The following is a 21,976-nucleotide window of genomic DNA, read 5'->3' as shown; positions in this document are numbered from 1 at the left end:
AAATTCCACGCCATCTAGCTGGGATCGGCCCCATATCTTCATCACTAAAACTTTTAGATTCGGGCCAAACACTTATGAATCAATATCGATGAATCATTATTTATAAAAAAAATGTATACTATCAATTATTGTGAAGAAAATGGTGGAATTTTCATCACCTGAGTCTATGTTTGCAATGATTATGTCTTCCCCAAATGTTTTTCACCATAATGAGGCCTCGGGAACATTATCTTTTTTTCCCAATCCAAGGAAATTCCATGAGTTGGTTGTTTGGGGTGTACATTTTCCAGTTAGGAATACTAATTTTACCGATCCAAAATGTGCATATATATATATATATATATATATAATGAAGAGGATTAACACTTGAAGCTAAATTACTTACGTGCAATATTAGTTGCTACATCTTTATCTATCATTGCAGCAAAGCCATTAAAACATTTGTTATATGAGTAAACGATTGCTTTTTTTGCTTTCTTAATGCTGCATGTATATAAGAAAAAATTTAGCTAATCAGTTCATATTGGTTCTGCCACCCCAAAATTTGATGGACTTTGAGGTTAAATTCTTCTATACCTTCTAACATAAGGTGCAAGTAACTCATAGTGAGAGTTTGCTACTTATTCAACATCAACTATTTGCCCAAGTGGGTGTGCTTCTAAGCCTACAATAAAGGACCGACAAATAACAGAGAAAAAATAATTACTAGACCATAATTCAAATGTCTAAAATATGAAATTGAACCAATACCATGTTGATTTATCATGAGTGATAACAATAATAATATTTTAAGACACCTATAACCAATTTTAACTTAGATATCAGAGACTATAGACTGAGTAGTGATAGTTGGAGTTTGAGACATAATAGAGGGGAAAATTATCGAGTGAATAAAAAGACAGATATATAAAGTTCAAAAAATCATGTGAAACAGATTTAAAGTCAATTTAACCTGTTTAGCCTTGCCATGACGAGTAGGTCCTGAGAAACCACCATCCATATAAGGTTTATTATCATGCTTCCAGAACTTAAGCCGCTGCAGGAATTTCAGAACTTAAGCCGCTGCAAGAATTTCAGCACGTTGTACTGCTTTTGCGGAGACTGCTTCTTCAACCATTCCTCCGGAATACGCTTGTAAAAACCTATTCACCGCATAATAAATCAACAAAGTTTTTTATATTTTGAAAACAAATGATTGTAACAAAACAAAACTATGTTTCTAAACTTTGGCAACTCAGGCAAATCCTCACTCAATACACAGCAACTCAGGCGCACACTGTTAAGGAAAAACAAAGTGCAGTAGCACCGAAAACAAAAACAGCATAGTAGATACAGCTTCAAAACAATTAATAAATCGACACAATTTTTTTTTTCAAATCCCAATATCAATGATTTCATCATCTTATACACAAAAAGGATCCCCAAGATCAATTACTTCATTACAACTTCAAAATCAAAAAACATAAAACTAAAAAACTACTAATTAAAATATCCCACGGTTCCTAAAATCAGATACAGTTCCATAATAATAACCCAGAAAACAAGATCATAACAAAGACCAAATTAATATTAACATGTTTCATCATTTTTTCATCTTCACTATACCTTTTTTTTTTGAAAGGCAAATTTTATTGAGCTACTCCATAACAAGATGTACAAGAGCTAGCAAAAAGCGAGGGAAATAAAAAACTCCTAAGGAAGACCAAACTACCAAAATAACTAGAACATGAAGACCCCATACGTCCCCATACATAAACCAAAAAACAAAGGGACACTATAAACCACCTCCAACAAGGATACGAAGACAGAAACATCAACTACCCACGCCCATCACCAAAACAACAAATACTACTAATCTAATATGCATTATTACTTCAAGAATCCCCAAGGGGTTTGTTAGGCCAAAACAAGCTAAATCTTAGTTCATTTAATAGGAAAAAAACTGATACTATAATACTAAGTGAACTTTCAGAAGTAAACCACTTAGAATTAGAAGTTTGCTCTAGTCAAATGCATTGAAGACAAAAAATAACTAAATAAACAGAGAAAGAGGAAGCATGTGGAGATACTCATTGTAGAAGGTAATGAAGGAGTGAATATAATGAAGGAGTATGAAGGAGTGATTTTAGGTTTGGTGTTTGATTTTAGGAAGCTCAAAATGGAGGAGTCTAAGTGAGGAGTGAGGTAATGAAGGAGTATGAAAGAGTGATTTTAGGTTTGGTGTCTGATTTTAGGAAGCTCAAAATGGAGGAGTCTAAGTGAGGAGTGAGGTAATGAAGGAGTATGAAAGAGTGATTTTAGGTTTGGTGTCTGATTTTAGGAAGCTCAAAATGGAGGAGTCTAGTGAGGAGTGAATGAATATATAATGAAGGAGTACGAAGGAGTGATTTTTTATTTTCACATGGCCTAGTGGTTGTTGTTGTTGATTTTAAGCTAAAGGTACCTCTATCAAATCCGTTTAGACTGTGCCAATCTATTTTAGTTCTTCATTTTGTATTTCATCATGTGAAACTGATGTGTGTATCAGGTGCTAGGAGGGAGGTAGCCTGGTAATGGGGATACGTTTCTTGATTTTCAAATATGCCACTTCATCCTTCCATCCCAAAATAAATGAATTAGTTGACCACCGTCACGTTTTTTTGTTTTAACCACCAGTTTATTATCATATGAGGGTTTAGGGTTTAGGGAGCCCAGAGCGAGTCTACCATAGAGGCAAGTGAAGTTGGTGAGCCGTATGATGGGCAACTATCTCCTGCAGTTCGGAGAGGACTCAGCTGAGCACATGGATTAGGGTTTAGGGTTTTGGGTTTGTGTTTAGGGATTGGGTTAGGGTTAGGGTTTGGGGTTAAGGGTTTCGGGTTTGGGGTTTAGGATTAGGGTTTGGGGTTTAGGTTTTAGGGTTTAGGGTTTATGGTTTTGGGTTTAGGGTTTGGAGTTTGGGGTTTAGGGTTTAGGGTTTGGGGTTTAGGGTTTAAGGTTTAGGGTTTGGGTTTAGGGTTTAGTGTTGGGGTTTAGGGTTTGGGGTTTGAGGTTTAGGGTTTAGGGTTTGGGGGTTCGGGTTTGGGGTTTAGGGTTAGGGTTTAGGGTTTAGGGTTTGAGGTTTAGGGTTTAGGGTTTGGGGTTTATGGTTTAAGGTTTAGGGTTTGGGTATAGGGTTTAGTGTTGGGGTTTAGGGTTTGGGGTTTTGAACTTTAGGGTTTAGGGTTTGGGGGTTCGGGTTTGGGGTTTAGGGTTTAGGGTTTGGGGTTTATTGTTTAGGGTTAAGGGTTTAGGGTTTGGGGTTTGGGGTTTAGGGTTTGGGGTTTGGTGTTTAGGGTTTGGGGTTAAGGGTTTAGGGTATAGGGTTTGGGGTTTAGGGTTTGGGGTTTGGTGTTTAGGGTTTGGGGTTAAGGGTTAGGGTTTTGGGTTTGGGTTAAGGGTTTTGGGTGTAGGGTTTGGGGTTTAGGATTTGGGGGTTCGGGGTTAGGGTTTGGGGTTTAGGGTTTACCCAAACCCTAAACCCTAAACCCTAAACCCTACACCCCAAACGCCAAACCCTAAACCCCAAACCCTAAACCCTTAACCCTAAATCCAAACCCCAAACCCTAAACCCTTAACCCTTAACCCTAAACCCTAAACCCCAAACCCTAAACCCTAAACCCTAAACCCCAAACACCAAACCCGAAACCCCAAATCCTAAACCGTTAACCCTAAACCCCAAACCCTAAACCCCAAACCCTAACCCTAAACCCTAAACCCCAAACCCGAACCCCCAAACCCCAAACCCCAACCCCAACCCTAAACCCTTAACCCTAAACCCTGAACCCTAAACCTCAAACCCGAAATCGCACAATTAGAAAACATGGACCAAAATTGCAATTTAGGCTAATTAAAATTAAAAAGGTTTTTTTTTTTAAATAAAAAAAAAATTAAAAAATTAAAACAGTTATTGGCCGACAAGGAAAAACCCTTCAGTTTGGGTTTAGGGTTTACCCAAACCCTTAACCCTAAACCCCAAACGCCAAACCACAAACCCTAAACCCCAAACCCTAAACCCCAAACCCTAAACCCTAAACCCTTAACCCTAAATCCAAACCCTAAACCCCAAACCCTATAAACCCTTAACCCCAAACCCTAAACCCCAAACCCCAAACACCAAACCCGTAATCCTAAACCGTTAACCCTAAACCCCAAACCCTAAACCCCAAACCCAACCCCCAAACCCTAAACCCCAAACCCCAAACCCCAAACCCCAAACCCCAACCCCAACCCCAACCCTAAACCCTTAACCCTAAACCCTAAACCCAAACCCTAAATTGAAACCCTAAATCCCAAACCCGAAATCGCACAATTAGGAAACATGGATCAAAATTGCAATTTAGGCTAATTAAAATTAAAAAGGTTTTTTTTTTAAATAAAAAAAAAATTAAAAAATTAAAACAGTTATTGGCCGACAAGGAAAAACCCTTCAGTTTGGGTTTAGGGTTTACCCAAACCCTTAACCCTAAACCCCAAACGCCAAACCACAAACCCTAAACCCCAAACCCTAAACCCCAAACCCTAAACCCTTAACCCTAAATCCAAACCCTAAACCCCAAACCCTATAAACCCTTAACCCCAAACCCTAAACCCTAAACCCCAAACACCAAACCCGTAATCCTAAACCGTTAACCCTAAACCCCAAACCCTAAACCCCAAACCCAACCCCCAAACCCTAAACCCCAAACCCCAAACCCCAAACCCCAAACCCCAACCCCAACCCCAACCCTAAACCCTTAACCCTAAACCCTAAACCCAAACCCTAAATTGAAACCCTAAACCCCAAACCCGAAATCGCACAATTAGGAAACATGGATCAAAATTGCAATTTAGGCTAATTAAAATTAAAAAGGTTTTTTTTTTTAAATAAAAAAAAAAATTTAAAAATTAAAACCGTTATTGGCCGACAAGGAAAAACCCTTCTTTTGTCACTCTCCTATGTTCAGCAACAACAACCGCTGAATCTTCCTCCGTACACAAAATATGCATTTTCGAACTATATCATCAAATCAATGTCTCATTTCAATTTCCAATTTCACTTCACACTCATCTTCTTCTCTCAGGTGCTTTTGTTCTGTTCAAACACAAAATGTCATCAATGGAGTTGAACAACAACAACAAGAAGAATTTGTTCAAGATGAAAAACCCAGATCAAGAAACTCAAGCAAAACAGCTAAAACAATGGTTAATCTAATAAATTTCAAACCTTGGTCAAATGAGTTATTATCATCATTCACAACTTCACTTTCCAAAACCACTGTTCTTCAAACACTGCGTCATATTAAAGTACCATCAAAAGCCTTTATGTTTTTCAATTGGGTACATGAAAAGGGTTTCTCTCATAATCCTCGATCCTATTTTATGATGTTAGAAATTTTGGGTCGTGAAAAGAATCTTAATGTAGCTAGAAATTTTATATTTTCTATTGAGAAAAGGTCTAATGGTGAAGTTAAGCTTAAAGATAAGTTTTTTAATAGCTTAATTAGGAGTTATGGTGAAGCTGGTTTGTTTAAAGAGTCTATGAAGCTTTTTGAGACTATGAAATCGATTGGTGTTTCGCCGTCTGTGGTTACGTTTAATAGTGTCTTGTTAGTTTTGCTTAAAAGGGGTAGGGCAAATATGGCTAAAGAGGTGTATGATGAAATGCTTAACACGTATGGTGTTACGCCGGATATTTACACCTTTAACATTTTGATTCGAGGGTTTTGTAAGAATTCTAGGGTTGATGAAGGGTTTCATTTCTTTAGAGAAATGACAAGATTCAATTGTGATCCAGACGTTGTTACGTATAACACGCTTGTCGATGGGTTGTGTAGAGTAGGGAAGATTAAGGTGGCGCGTAATTTGGTGAATGGTATGAGTAAGAAATGCAAAGATTTGAGTCCTGATGTTGTTACATATACGACTTTGATTCGAGGGTATTGTATGAAACAAGAACTCGATGAGGCCTTGGTTATTCTTGAAGAGATGAATGGTAGAGGGCTTAAGCCGAATATAAATACATATAATACAATTGTAAAAGGACTTTGTGAGTCGAACAAGTGGGATAAAATGAAAGATATTTTGGAACAAATGGAAGGTGATGGTGGATCTATTCCAGATGCATGTACCTTCAATACACTGATTAGTTCACATTGTTGTGATGGAAACCTTGATGAAGCATTCAAGATTTTCAAAAACATGCAAAAATTAGAGGTCTCAGCAGATTCAGCCTCATACAGTGTTCTGATACGAAGTTTATGTCTGAAAGAGGACTATGATAAAGCAGAAAGGCTTTTGGATGAGTTACTTGAGGAGGAAATTTTGTTACGTGATTATGGCCCAAAGCCGCTGGCTGCTTCTTATAGGCCTATTTTTCGGTATTTGTGTGAACATGGGAAAACAAAGAAGGCCGAAAGGCTACTCAGACAGCTAATGAAAAGGGGAACACAAGATCCCCTATCATACAAGATAGTGATTTTGGGGCACTGTAAAGAAGGTGCATTTGAAAATGGATATGGGCTTTTAATATGGATGCTGAGAAGGGATTTTCTTCCCGATGTTGATATTTATGACTATTTGATCGATGGTTTGCTTCAGAAGGATAAGCCTCTCCTTGCAAAGGAGACACTAGAGAAAATGCTAAAGAGCTCTTATCAACCAGAAACAAATACATGGCATTCTATACTCTCTAGACTTTTGGAAAAGGGCTATGTTAATGAGTCTGCCGGTGTTATTGTCATGATGTTGGAGAGAGATATCAGACAAAATATAAACCTTTCAACTAAGTGTTTACAGCTACTTTTTGAACGTGGTCAGCATGATAAAGCATTTAAAATTAACGAGTTGATTTATAAGAATGGGTACTGTGTTAAAATGGATGAAGTTGTTCAATTTCTTTGCAACAAAGGAAGGGCATCAGAAGCATGCAAAATGTTGCTTTTTGGTTTGATGAATAATCAGAATATCGACATTGATTTGTGTAATATTGTTATTCTCGATCTTTGCAAAATTAACAAGGCTTCAGAAGCATTTAGTTTATGCTATGAATTGGTGGAGAAAGGTTTGCATCAGGACATGACATGTCTCAATGATCTGGTAACTGCTTTAGAGGCAGGTGGAAGAATAGAGGAGGCTGCATTTATATCAAAGAGAATACCAAAAGCAGAGAACTTTGGCCGATCTGAACGAAATAATATCGCTAAGAAGTCCAGGCCTGATAAAATGTGAGTTACATTTACGGCTTTTTCACTCCTGTTTTGAACTTTTCCATTTTGATTTTTAAAATTTAAAATCACAAGCTTCTGCAGGTGGTAGTTGATATTTACTATTTTATTAACAAGAGGTTAGGGATCCATTATCATCTGAGTCAATGAAGACTAGGGAACCTCTTGTTCAGGAGTAGATGAGCGCTGTGTCTAAGAAGGTGACTCTATTTGGATTATTCTACTGCTTCCTCGGACTATCATCAGAGGCTGATAAAATATTGGGAATACATTGTAAGTTTTCCCTACGGATATACGTTTGACCATTTTGAGAGATATAGACTTTCAGCTTCTTGTTATCTCCATGTGTTGTAAAAAATTGAATTTATTGAACTTAATTGTACAGTAATTGACATTGCCAAGATTATAAGAAATCTTTATATAAGCCTGTTAGAGTACTTCCTCGGTACTTCTGCAGTTAGGCCTAAAGCCCGCGTTTTAAGATGAGAGAAAGGAAATATTTTAGCGAAGCTGAACAAAAAGTGGAGGATAGAAATCTCTTCAAGGTTTTCCCCTTCACAAAGAATGTCTCGTGTCATATAAAAGCTATCGAGTTGCAGAATGAATCCCTCGGTTTTGATTTCCTAATTTATCTCACTGATTCCTTCTAACTAACTAATGGAACTTACTGTTGTCCTTACTTTTAAATTTTCTAATTTTGGCTGAAACATGCATGCTATCTGAACTCTGAAGCTTTTTGTATAGGTAACTTTGTAAATTAGTACTCCCTCCGGTCCTTTTTATAAGGAACACTTTGAAAAAATCACACAGACCAAGGAAGCACATTGTACATGGTTATTTTCATTTAATACTCATAAAAATTTAAATTTATTCCATGTATACCCTTATTTAATTACTCTTAATTCAACTAACTTACTTATTTTTAATATTATCTCTCATAGTAAATAAGGGCATAAGTGAAATTAAACATTTAAAACATTTGAAAATTGGTCAAAGTTTCTTATAAAAAGGACCAAATTTTTTTTCCAAACGGTTCCTTATAAAAAGGACTGAAAGGAGTAGTTTTGTTATTTATCAGAGTTTGAATCCCGGACTTCTTATGTAAAACTCCTTCAGCATTTTTTAACTCACCAACTGAATGTCCTGTTCGGAAAATAGATGTCTGGAGTCTGGACTCCATTGTTCTCACATCCTGTTCATGGAATCTGTTATGCCCAGTTTTTGTGTTTGCCGTGTAGGGGTCTATCAGTGCAAGTCAGCTGAACACCGTGATTGATGAGTGGGTGTACTGAAGGGAAAGTGCCCACTACTGAGTTCATAGCTTTTAGAAATTGCTTCCATGGGAGAACCTTGGGTGCACTTGCTTTGACGAGTAAAGTACAGTATAGAACACCTTTTGAACCTGTTATGCCTGGAGTGAACTTTTTAGAGTATGGAAATGCACCGGCTGCTGTAGAGTTAATTCGGCAGGGCAATATTGCTGCAGTTTTTGTGGAACCTATCCAAGGAGATGGGGGAATATACAGTGCTACAAATGAATTTCTAACTCCAAAAAGGTTATTTGTGCCAACTGTTGGGGAATTGTTCCTGAAAGATTTTTGAGAGGAAGATCCAGTGCTTCAAGGTTTGAAAGTTTCCCCAAGGAAGGTGGAATGCTGCAATTAAGGATGTTATTTGACAAATTGAGCAAAATAAGACCCTTCAGGTCTCCTATGACACGTGGTATCTCTCCACTGATTTTGTTACTTGAAATATCAATGGCTATGAAGTTGCTGTAAAATTGTTGAAGCTTCTGATAAACCCTGAGCATCCCTTTGTTTGACATCATGACGAGTAAGGAATCTCTCTTGTCACAATCACTTGTTTATTGTAGATATTCACAACTTGTGAACTTTGATTGTACTGTAATTGACTTGTATTGGAAGTTTTCATTGCTTTCCAACTTTGGATCATTTCTGTTGGAAAACTTCCAGAGAACTCATTGTGAGAAAGGTCGATGATGTGTAGCTTCGGAAACGTGCACGTCATATTTCCAGAGCACCTAGTGTCAATGAATTGTTCCTGTCAATGAATTGTAGGAAACGTCCAAGCCTTGTAGATTTGCTTTTTTCTACAACCAATTGGGTAGTGATGCTATATTATTGTCCTTCAACTTAACAAATTCCAGATCGCTGAGATCTCTAAAAAACATTGAAATCTCAACAAGGTTGCATGAGTCCAAACTTAACATGCACATTCGAGAATCAGTACATTAGACGTACTTTTCCCCACAATCAAGGACAGTTTGTTGACTGATAAATCAAGTACAACTAGATTTTTGAGCTTCAGAAACGTCTCAAGTTCTAGGTTTCCATGAAAAAAATTAGAGCGTAGGTTCAAAACAGCTAAATTTGTTATGTTTATTATCCATGATGGAATTTCACCCTTTATATTGCTATTTGATGCATCTATTACTTCTAGTTGGGTGAGATTTGAAAAAGATAATGGAATTTCACCCTTAATATTGACTGAGGATATATCGAAAGCAATTAATGATGAGAGCTTTCCTATCCACGAGATGGTCTCAATAGTAAATTCATTGGAACCAATAACCAAGTGACTTAGTTTGGTTATATTTGCCAAGGAAGCAGACGGGTCGTCCCTAAATTTGTTATTTTGAAGGCTTATAGACATGAGTTGTGTCAGGTTTCCAAGCGAAGGAATATACCCAAAAAAATGGCGATTTCGAATTGATAGGATAAGTAAAGAACTAAGCTTTCTAATGGATACTGGCAGTGTACCATAAAGACCTGTATCCTCAGGCAACCTACTATTGAGATTTGGATTATATCTCAAATTCAGAAGTTCTAAGTTTGGAAGATGAAACACTCCAATTGGAAATTCACCATACAATTCAGAATTGTAAAGAGATATTGCTTTCAACGAAGTTAGATTTGTGAGTGTGTCCGGTAAAGTAGATGAAATAGTCACGTAACTAAGTAGAAGTATCTCAAGTTTTGTTGAGTTTTGAATTATGCTTTTGAGACTAGACAATTTGAGTTTCAATGGATTGACTTCCCTAACTTTAGGACTTGTTTTAGGATTCGAGCCTAGATCAAGACACAACAACTTCGACAACTGTGAAACTTGTGGTGGAACTTCTCCAGAAAATATGCTATTTGAAAGCTCACCTATTTTGGACGGGATTTGAGAGTAATTGAAGTCATTATCAGAAAGATCAAGATTTTGAAGGTGTACAAGGCGAAAGAGACTGCTGTTTGCATCCATTCTACCATAGAGTTGACTGCTACTAAGATCAATGTGAATCACTTGATTTGTGCGTCCATCACATTTAATGCCATCCCATGAGCAGCAATCTGTGCTGGAATTCCAAGATGCTGTTTTAGGATAACCGAAAGGATTCAAAGACGCAGACTTATCGATGTGAAAGTATCACACGTGTATGTATAAGCTAGAAGTGTATACTCATTGTAAACACACATGTGCATCCATTTTGTAGATAATCCACTTATCCCTTTCCTTATAGAAACTGATTGTATATATAGGATAGAAGAGTTCATTTTGTAACTAACTTTTTGATTCTCATGATTGAATAACAGAATTGCTTTGAGCTATGCTCTCTTTCATCTCTCTCGTTTTCACTTCTCTGTATTCGATTGTTCAATGTTGTTCACAATTCATCATGATTGTGTGAGATTCAATAGAAAGCCTTCCTTAAATTGCAACAAGGCATGGCTTTCATATTCATGACACTTATACTACAAAAGTGGACTGCATATAACTAACAACTGAAAATGTTTTCTAGTGAAGTTGACTATCGTTGACCGTGCATTTTGGTTTGGAATGACATCACAGGTATATATCTATGTTACCCCAATGGAGAAGCTAACTTAACCAACTCCAAAAAAAACTGTCCTTCATTTTCTGTTCATTCACAATTTTTGTTGTCTATATTCTCTACATTTGTCGTCTATATTATTAATACTTCGTAATTTACTCTCATTCTCTGGCTACTCGTACTTATTGTTTCAATCTAACTATTCCCTCCAATCAATTCCATACATAACCAATTTAATATCTTGAGTCAAGGTTGTTGTCAGACTTGAAAAACGAGCTAAATCGGTTAAAATAGTTTTTTTTCCACGACTTTACCGAAAAACGAGTTTACATTTGATTTAACCAGCTTTTCACACCTAAACTCGTAAAGTCGTATGATTTTATGAGTTAAAACTCGATTTTAACAAGTAACAACACTGATTTTGACATGGTCGATTGTAAGAGTTTCAATTTGGACTGTTTCTATGCAATTTTATTTGGTATTAGACGCAACAATATGTGTTCAAGTTGTCAACATAACTTTCAATGTTTTTGTCGGGGTTGTTTTGACATAAAAATGGACATTGTATGTCGGACACCGTGCAAAAATACATCAAAAGTTAGTGTTGGTTTGATACCGGGAGAGAGAAACAACTAATAGCTAAATCATTTTCTACAGAACATTTTTTGTAACATGTAAGAACAATTTGTGGAGCTGAACTGTTAATTGCCTTACACAAAGTACAACAGATCTTATGGATATTATACAGTAACTTGCTTATATAAGCAAAAAAAGCAAGGATTACACAAGCAATAACCAAACAGAAATATACCTTCATTCATCAATTGGGACTTTTCAATTAGTAAAAGGCCAAAACAGTAACTATACTCAATGGCTTATGGCCAGAATCATGGACACACAATAGGAACTTATCTTCTGCATCATCATCAGTGACAGAGTTGCCCCATTGATCATACTCGCACTTTTAACGAAATGCTCAAGACGGTGAACAGAATTCCGATAATGTGGTTTGTGCTACGATCTTCAGGTTCCAAGAGATTTTATTAGGTCTCTTGGAACTGCAAAGCATATTGAAGATTCCACGGGTCATCTACCATGGATGGCCTGTCCACTCCATACTCAGACAAGCACTTTTCAGCAGTCTCCCCAAACTTCTTAAGGGAAGCACGGTTGACCTTCGCCACACTTGTATTTAAGCATTCATTTTTTCGTCTGTTGACTCAACCTAGACATTGAAGGACATGTGGACCTCTATGTGATATTGTTAGTTAGATTAACTGACGGAGCTGACAATTTGAACCAATCAACTGGAGCTTGTTTCAGGTTTTTTATTGATCTCAATCAAAATGAGGTTTTACATTTTCATTCAGGTATGGAGGTATTGTATTTTATAAAACATCGTTCCAGAGAACCCAAATTTGGGGAAGAAGTCTAATCATTTGTTTCTTACAGTGAATTTCAGATCAGTACCTAGTCTTTTTCCTCCAATTAGAATATCATTCTTTTTATCATGCTGTATAGAACAAACTCACCATAGATATCTAGCTGAAAGATTCCTCGGTGAACAGAACTGGTTAAGCAATTCATCTCTGATAACTCTGCCATGATAAAGGTCAAATCTGGACTCAACGATCACTATCTTTCAGGTTGACTCTAGGATCCTGGTCCTGAATGGACTAAAAAACATTTTGAAAGAGATGCAGAATAAGACATATTTTTCCGTTTTCCGAATTTTAGCTTCCTTTTGACCACTCTCTCTTTTAGCTTTCCCTTTCAAATTTTAATAAATTGTTTCAACTTTCATGTGCTTAAATAACTGCCCCAATGTTGACTGAATAACCTCCAGATGCGAATGTGAATGCAAGTAATACCCAGCCACAAATTCTTCAAATCTACCATCAACCTCAATAACACTCCAAGCAACCTCTTTATTTGATCCTCTTTTCTTCATCATTTGTTTAACATCCTCCACATCTCCCCACCGTCGTCCTGTGGCATACAAATTTCTCAACATCACATAGTCTCCGGCACCTTCCTTCTCCATTTTCACCGCCTCTTTTAGCACTCTTTCAGCCCTTGATACATCTTCAAAGTAACAACAAGCAAATAGAAACGAAGTCAATATTATCTCATTAGCATCGTAAGGCATGGCCTGAATTAAATTTTCAGCTTCATCCAAGCTTCCAGCCCTTCCTAGGAGATCAATCATACAACCATAATGCTCGATCTGAGGCACAATCCCAAATCTCTCCATTGCTTTGAAGCATCTTCTTCCTTCCTCTACCATACCACAATGGTTGCAAGCAGATAACACACTAGTCATAGTTATCTCATTTGGTTCAAAACCTTCTCGTAACATCACCGCAAACACCTCCAACGCTTCCTTCGCACATCCATTGACTCCATAACCATTTATCATAGCATTCCAAGAACCCGTATCTTTTTCCACCATCTCCTCAAAAACCAATTTCGCTTTTCCAATTTCCCCACATTTTGCATACATATCAACCAATGCATTACACACATGAACAGATCCATCAAGCTGGTTCCTTTCTACAAACCCATGAATCCAACCTCCCAAATCCAAAGCACTCAAATCAGCAACAGCAGGAAGAACACTCACAACAGTGACTTCATTCATTTCCACACCCACATTCCCCCTCATTTCACAAAACAACTCCAACGCATCATGCGGCCTTCTATTCTGACAATACCCCCAAATCATCGCATTCCAACTAAGCACATTCTTCTGAGGCATACAATCAAACAAAAACCTAGCCTTATCAACATCACCATCCTCACAATAACCATGAACCATACTAGTCCAAGAAATAACATTCTTATCTCTCATCTTATCAAACAAATCCCTCGCCAAATCCATACACCCCATCTTAACATACCCATCAATCATAACATTAAAAGCAGCAATATCCTTATCCGGCATAACATCAAAAAGCTTCCTTGCCTCACTCATATCCCCACACCTCGCATACCCAACAATAACTGCAGTCCACGAAACCAAACTCTTCACACACATTTCATCAAACACCTTCCTAGCAAAACCCACAAAACCAAATTTCACATACATATCAATCAAACTAGTCCCAACATACAAATCAAAACAAAACCCATTTTTCAAAACAACTCCATGAACCTCCAAACCTTCTCTCACACCATTACAAGCAGCACAACCCTTTAAAACCGAAGTAAAAGTATAAGAACTAGGTACAAAATTCTCTCTACAAAGCTCCTTATAAAGAATAAAACCCTCATCGAATTGACGAATGGAGAAATGGGTATTGATAATAGTGTTGCAGAGAAACTCGTCGCGGTTGTGGGTTGGCGTGTGGTTGAAGAAACGACGTGCGTGTTGAACGATTGAAACGGCGTCGTTTTTGCGGGAGGATGAAGAAGCGAATGAAGTGCAAGATGAGATGAATTTAGTGACAAGATTGAGATTATTTTGTAGTGAGTTTTTGAGAATGAAAGCTTGGATTTGAAGAAGTGTTGTGAAAGTTTTGTTCTTTGATTGAAGTAAGTGTAAACATTTTCTTTCTGTAACGCTCCATAGTGTTCGTTCGTTGTGATTCATTTTGCATTCTGCTTTTTTACTTTCTTTATTCACAGTTTATATTTATATTTCTGAAATTTGGGAGTAGTAAAAAAATGATTCTAAAATCTATAATCTATAATCTATAATATCTATAATATGTAAAAAGCCAGACTTATTTTCCTTTCTCTCTCCTCTCCTCATTCAACCTCATTCCTCACATTTAATGTTGAAATATCACAATGATACTTTTGGATAAAAAAGGAAATATCAAAAGTTTCTGTTTTTGTTTTCAAGGTAGGAAATCATGTACAATTATTTAAAATCAATTTCTCTCCTTATTTTTAATTTTTTTTTAATGTGATATACATTTTTTGTCACAAAAAAATAAATATATATATACTCATATTTTAAATATAATATATTAAAATGATTTTTAACATAGAAAGTTAAAAAGATTTACGTACAGATTTTTTTTTTACAATATTCAATCATTTTCTTCCTAAGGTAGTATCATCAGTTACTGCTATTAAGGTAGTCACAAATTATTTTTGTCAAATGTCATCAACTCACTATAACAAAAGAAACAAATAAATTAAGGCATCTAAGTTATCATAAGATCATTATTATAAAACGGGGAAGATTTATAAACTCATAAAGTAATATCTTATATGATAATTTTCTATAATCAATCCAGTTGTTTTGTTTATTTTATTTTATTTTTTTACTTTTATTATTATAAAATGAATTTTACTAATTATTTAATTTATTTTTTTAAAACCAAAATTCAGATTTTTTTTGTAAACACGTAATTTACTAATTTTAATTTATATTTTTTATATAATACACATCAAAAACAAAATAAACAAAACAATCATTGTGCTCTTAATAAATATGGAATTAATTTATTACACAATCATATTTTTATATTTATGTAGTTATGTAGTGTATATGAGTGTATATGACATCACAATATTCATTCTCATAATAATGCCACCTAATTTATACGATTTTCATAATTACACTATAATGTCAGTTTCATGTATTTTTGGTTGAAATTAAATTTTGAAGATTACGACTTAAAAATATAAGACACGCATAAACCATTAAACATATTATTTGAGAGCTTTACACCTATAAATAGACCGTCTATAACAAGTTTATATTCATCAAGATCAAAACAACCATATAATATTTTTGCATCATCAACCTTATTTACAATATATCATGGCTTCATCATATGATTTTGTTGCTTCGATCAATGCTTTGAAAGAGAGTTGGAACCTGATGGTTCGTGTCGTGCATTTGTGGTACGTCAAAGATCTTGATTCTTGAAAATTATCATTTTCCATTGAAATGGAAATGATGTACAAGAATGTAAGTTTTTTTCAACCAAACTCCTTTTTTTTTATGTATTTGATATTTTTGCGTTTTTTTAAATCAAGTGTACAAGTCCTGTTCAATAATCTATTTTAATTTTATTTTTGATATTTGATTTTTAAGGGTGATCATATTCAAGTATGGGTGAAAGGAAGCTAGCATTTTATTATGGGAGAAACATGTAAAATATCAGGTTAGCTTTGTAATCAATAAATTATAATTCTTAAACGCAACAATTATTCGTAAGTTTTTCCTCTATTTTATTTTTAATCTATTTACCTTTCGATGTGTGAACATTTGAGTCAAAGGGTTCAACTGATTTTGTTTTGCTCTTCTTTTTTTTTTTTGAAATTTAAAGGGGCCAAAAGATCCAAAAGAAGATGATAAGGAGATCAAACAGTAAAGAGAAACTCCCATAACATTGGCAACAACTAAAGACTTAACCTCAATTATTGTTAGAAGAATTGTGGTGGAAGGATTGTGTTCGTGATAGAATTTAAACTATATGTGTTATTATTTATATGTAAAATAACTGTAAAAAAAATTGATATGTAAAATTTATATTTGATAAAAGTAATCAAAATGATATTATCACGTGGGCCACAATTTTGTTGTTTCTTTCTTATTATATTTTTTTGGTAGAAATTTCTTCCTTATTCAGTTATTCTTTTTTACATGAATAATTTTTTCTTTTTTTTCTGGTACAAGTAATTTATTCCTTTATTTAGTCAGATTCTTTTTTCGTGTCCCATTTATATATCTTAATAGTTTTTTTTTTGACATGGTTCTTAATAGTTACATATATTTAAAAAATTACATATTTAAATTATATTTAGATATTTGTCAACAATCAAATATAAAATAATGTTGGGAGACATCGATCTCTTAAATAGATCCCAGTTATCTCGAGAGAATTAGTCTCTACAGTTGGGCATGGAGGATACCTTTGGTTTACCAAAAAGATATAAAACAATGTACAGTAAAAATATACAAACAATGAAAACAAAAATTAGGAAATAAAAGATAATCTTTGTTGTAGCATACTAATAAATGCTATTTCAAAGTTCTTTAAATTTTATTTGATAATTTAACAAAAAATTTCAAAATATAGAATATGGTTTTATTTTAATACTTAGATGGGGACTTACTTAAGAATTTCTTTGTATGATTTAATTTTAAAAATGCATAAGATAATTCATCTATAATCTATAATATGAATAAATTCAGACCTATTCATCTTTCTCTCTCCTATAAAATACTTGCTTCTCATGCATTCTATTCTCTGATGCATTTGACAATTAATTCATTTATCTATAATAATTGCCAATAATTTCAAATTATCTCTACACAAATAGCCTTCTATAATTTTGAAATATAATTGATGCATTCTCTTTTTGTACTCATGTCTAATAATAAGTAATTAATTCTAGAAACATAGAGTATTTGGGCCACGCCTCATATGCCTTTTCCTTCCAATTTTCAAATTTATTTGTATTTCAAATTAAAATTCCAAATTTCATTTTTGGACGAATTTCAAAGCTTTCAAACATAAGGAACTTTTTTTAAAAAAAATAAAATAAAGAACCTTATTTTATTATTTTAAAATATGCCGTATTTTTTAATTTTATAAATAGCCCAAATAACAAGTCATGAAAATTGACATACACACAAAAAAAAAAAAACTATACTTATTTATAAAGCAACAAAAAAAAAATGTACTACAGGCTATTTTGGCACTACCATATATATCATTATGTTGCACTAACTTATTTGTACTACAAATATATTTTTAGCATATTTTCTATTAATTTCTATTAATACGATTATTAAACCAATTAAAGCAAATACGTTTTTAGCATATTTTTAATGCAAATACATTTTTCATTTCTATATTCATAATATCAATTAATTGATTGATATTAATTAATTGATTCACTCATCAATAAAATAGAATGAATTAAAATCATATAAGGCAACAATTCAAAGAATTCTAATTTTAAAAAGAATATTCGAAATAATTATTTTTCCATAATCTGCAGATATGATGGAGATATCATTATTAAAAAATTGTCCGACGTAATTTAAAATCAATCGTAATCTCATATGTGATGTATCAAATAATATTCCTTCCATGTAACATAAAATGATATTTTGATCTATTCGTTTATGTACGCAGATTAATACATTGTTTGAGTAAAATTATTTCTTCTTTCACACACTAAAAGTTTGTTATATTTCATTATATCTTTCTTTTGTCACAAACTATGTGCAATTTTTTTTTATTTCAAATATAATGACTTTGATCATTAAGGTACTAATTTTAATTTTTAAATCTATTTTATATGTAGATTTGTTTGGTAAAATGATGACGGACTCATCTAAGGCATGGGTTTAAGACATTGAAGAATAATTCTTTACATTTTTTAGTTTTGTTTGTCTTTTCAATTTGCTACTTTTACGTTTTGGAGATTTATGTTCAGTTGTTGCAATGTAATGTAATTTGATTTATGATGTAGACATATATAACTTTTCTTTTTTTAATTTCAATGTTTGTGTAGAATGCATTATTTATGATAATTTTTTATTACATAAGGTGGTTTTATTAATCAAGGCATAAGATATGCTAAAATCGGAACACTCGCATTGTCCAATAAAGTCATATAATAGAAAAGAAGAAGAAGAGGATCTCATCACAGTACATCGTGTTTCTGGAGTTAAACAACAACAACCCCAAGTCTCTTAAAAACTCAAAATTAGAAAAATTATGTCGCGCAATTAAATTAGTGTAGACTATTAATGTGTACGATTAAATAATAAAAAATTATGTCCGCAATTTGTGACTAATTTTTTGGGTCATGTTAATTCTTAGAGTACATGTTAAAGAATCCAAATATCAAAATATTCTCTTCAATTTTGTGCATTTTTTTTATGTAATAAATTTTTCTGCATTTTATTTATGAAAATTTAAACTTGAATTAACCGCATGAATTTTAATAAAATATTTTTTATTTAAATCATTATATGTGTTACATTAATTTTAAGGGAACAAGTTAGCATTTTCATTTTTTTTTCGTAGTTATTTTACTTTAGATATTATGAAATTAATTTAACTTTTTCTGTTTGCTCGGGGGCTTTATTTTAAGACATTTATACGAGATTTTATATTTTTACTCATATATTCATACATTGATCTATTTTTTGTATTTTTTATCGGGTCTGTGTTCATTTTTTTTGTTATTTATATATAACTTTTTTTTTGTTGATTTATATGAAGATTATATATTTATATTCATATATTAAGACGGAAATCTATTTTTATTTTATAATTTACGTGAGACTTTTGTATTTATAATTTACATGCGCATATATTTTTGCACATGTATTACTTTGGGGCTATACTTACCTGATAGTCGAACTGTGAATTATCAGCAAATTCTTCCATGAGAACAAGAGTGTTAATACTACTTAATACCAAAAAAAATATATTACAATAAATACGTTATTTTTATTCATATATTAACACAAAGACATATTTTTTTCCAATAATTTATACGATGTTCTATATTTATTTTATTTGGAGGATATTGATGTGGAAATTAAATTAACTAATATAAGATATATTCAAATAATTTTTTTAGGGTATTTTTGTTTCATATTTATTTTACTATGGGTATTATGAGATTATTTTATCTTTGTTTTGTTTGTTTGGGGGGCTTTTTTTAAAAAAGTTTACACACGAGTCTATATTTTTACGTATATATTAAGAGACATGATTTATTTTTTTGTAATTTATACGGGGCCTACTTTTTTTTTTTCTGTGATTCACGCGGGAAATATATTAAAATTGTACGTTTAATTTTCGGTAAAATAAAAAATCAGAGGTACAATTTTAATTGAATTGTAAATGATTTTAAAACTATTTTAATTGACTATATTTATATATTAATACGGGATCTTAATTTATTTTATTTTTGACAAATACGGGATCCTACTTTTTTTATGTTATAGTTTTTCATTTTTCATCCTTTTTATTTCAGAATGATGAAAATTTTAATAGTAAAATGTTAATTTTTTAGTCTCATTTTACCCGTGCTTGGCACGGGTCCGGATACTAGTTTATATATATACACCAACTATATATATACACCAATCGTTAGTTGGTTCGAGTGTCGTATCTGAGGGAGACGAGGAGGGCGACGGCCCTAGGCCCTAGGCCCCCAAGTATAAGGGCCCCCAATTTTTTTTTTAGGGATATATATATTATATATGTCAATAATATAAAATAAATAAATATCAAAATTTTTGTGAAAATTTAAAATAATATGTCTAAATATCTTGCGAAGATTTTAAATTTAAATATATGTTACAATTATATTTATAATAATAAAGTGTTAGAAAGTTGTTGTTTATATTTTTGTTTTGAATGTGTCAAAAAAATATTTTTGCTTAGAATCTTTTAAGATCTGCTTCTTTTATAAGTATATAAGATTTGCTTATTTTTGTTATCCAAATGTTACAATTGTTTATCGAATTCTCTCAACTATACCTGTGACTGTTGCATCTGCATAAAGAAGTTTTTCAAAGGTAAAATTAGTGAAAAACTACTTGAGATCATCAATGTCACAAGAAAGGTTGAATGATCTAGCCATTTTATGTATTGAGAAAGATATGATAGAACATATTAATATAGAAACAACTATTAGTGAATTTGCATATAAAAATGCTCGTAGGAATTGTTTTATAGAAGTATTTTGATATTAAATAAAAAATTCAATGTTTATTAGCAATTCAATTTTTTTATACTATTTAATAGTTAGGCCCAAATTTTAAGGTCGCCCATAGGTCACCAAAACCTTAGAAACGGGGTTGGTTGGTTCAGTGATGATTGACACTGAACTTGGTAGATATGACTGCGGTTCGATCCCCCTCAACTTCAATTGGAAGGGGCTGGAACCACTTGATGTCAGAATTGACCCCCCAAACCAGATACAACTGGTTGCGAAAAACAAAAAACAAAAAAAAATTATACATATATACATTTTTTTTTTGGCAATAATGTATGTTCTGGACTAGGCAAAAGCTGGCCCAATTACTCTTCTGCCCGGAATTTGGGGCACGGCCCAACAAGGGGAGACCTCCCTGACACGTCAGCCAATGACGTGTTCTCCATGACGTAACGGCTACTCGACACGATAAACACGTGCTCATCCATCCAGCCGCGATCCAGACAAGGAGCTTATCCATTACCCACGTATCGTGGAACGGCTCCAACCAAGATAGGGCGAATAATCGCCTCCCCTACGATACAGGGACTATCTTGGCAGTTGAGTCTATTGGGCTGGTTATTCCGGCCCATTAGACCAACCTTTGGCCCAGAGCTGGGGCGACTATATAAGCTCTCCTATACAGGAGAGCCCGATATTCAATTCATTCTACTCTTTACTCTCTCTCCTCTTCTCTTTCTGTATCTCTTGTACTCTTTGCTGACTTAAGCATCGGATTGCTCAACGGTGGACGAATTGCTCAACGGACCAGCCATCTTTATTCTGATCAACAGGTTAGATCAATGTAAAATTTCTATTTATATTTCTAAATTTTCAACACATTACATTTTTATTTATTATACTTTCATAAGTGGTAAAGATTTACAACTACAGATTTTCCTATAAGAAAAAGGTTATGTCACATGGACGCCCAACAAAACTCGATTGGTTGGTTGGTTGGCTTACATAACATATGATAAGATTCTTGATCGATTTGATTGAATTTTGAAAAATCTTCTCATTATGCATAAGAGTGGAGCTTTGATCAAGAAGTTCTAGCCTCCCCCGTTTAGGCTCTCGATCGAATTTTGGAAAGTCTCTTTGAACACAATTTTTGGAACTAAGTTAGAGCACAAAACATGATCTTAGTAGGAGAGGAGTCAATTTTGCAATTTCTGAGATTAATTAAAAAATTCCTTATTTCAAAACATGTTATGAAATT

General features: G+C 33.7%; 3 protein-coding genes, 1 long non-coding RNA gene and 1 pseudogene across 4 annotated transcripts; 2 read left to right on the top strand and 3 right to left on the bottom strand.

Annotated features, from left to right (window-relative positions):
- The first annotated feature begins 4,945 nt into the window (after window positions 1-4,945).
- On the top strand, window positions 4,946-8,605 carry LOC123888821 (pentatricopeptide repeat-containing protein At1g02060, chloroplastic-like). Its single transcript, XM_045938011.1, has 2 exons — window positions 4,946-7,223; window positions 7,308-8,605. Exons 1-2 carry the CDS (start codon window positions 5,002-5,004, stop codon window positions 7,312-7,314), a joined length of 2,229 nt encoding a protein of 742 aa, XP_045793967.1. The 5' UTR covers window positions 4,946-5,001; the 3' UTR covers window positions 7,315-8,605.
- Window positions 8,606-8,751: 146 nt separating this feature from the next.
- Window positions 8,752-9,414, bottom strand: LOC123892043 (annotated as a pseudogene).
- Window positions 9,254-10,490, bottom strand: LOC123888824 (receptor-like protein 7). Its single transcript, XM_045938013.1, has one exon. The coding sequence runs from the start codon at window positions 10,488-10,490 to the stop codon at window positions 9,447-9,449; it is 1,044 nt and encodes a 347-aa protein (XP_045793969.1). The 3' UTR covers window positions 9,254-9,446.
- Window positions 10,491-11,694: 1,204 nt separating this feature from the next.
- LOC123888822 (pentatricopeptide repeat-containing protein At2g44880) lies at window positions 11,695-14,665 on the bottom strand. Its single transcript, XM_045938012.1, has one exon. It carries the CDS (start codon window positions 14,651-14,653, stop codon window positions 12,842-12,844), a length of 1,812 nt encoding a protein of 603 aa, XP_045793968.1. The 5' UTR covers window positions 14,654-14,665; the 3' UTR covers window positions 11,695-12,841.
- Window positions 14,666-15,908: 1,243 nt separating this feature from the next.
- On the top strand, window positions 15,909-16,406 carry LOC123888826. Its single transcript, XR_006802294.1, has 3 exons — window positions 15,909-15,988; window positions 16,115-16,184; window positions 16,350-16,406. It is a non-coding gene; the product is annotated as an uncharacterized LOC123888826 (long non-coding RNA).
- Window positions 16,407-21,976: the final 5,570 nt, after the last annotated feature.

This window comes from Trifolium pratense, linkage group LG6, assembly GCF_020283565.1.
Source record: "Trifolium pratense cultivar HEN17-A07 linkage group LG6, ARS_RC_1.1, whole genome shotgun sequence".
In the NCBI taxonomy this organism is placed as follows: domain Eukaryota; kingdom Viridiplantae; phylum Streptophyta; class Magnoliopsida; order Fabales; family Fabaceae; genus Trifolium; species Trifolium pratense.
This window is presented reverse-complemented; position numbering and strand designations above follow the sequence as displayed.

What these genes read in the sequence shown, in the direction of transcription:
- LOC123888824 (XM_045938013.1), bottom strand. Translation starts at nt 10,490, where the DNA reads ATGGATGCAAACAGCAGTCTCTTTCGCCTTGTACACCTTCAAAATCTT.
- LOC123888822 (XM_045938012.1), bottom strand. Translation starts at nt 14,653, where the DNA reads ATGAATCACAACGAACGAACACTATGGAGCGTTACAGAAAGAAAATGT.
- LOC123888821 (XM_045938011.1), top strand. Translation starts at nt 5,002, where the DNA reads ATGCATTTTCGAACTATATCATCAAATCAATGTCTCATTTCAATTTCC.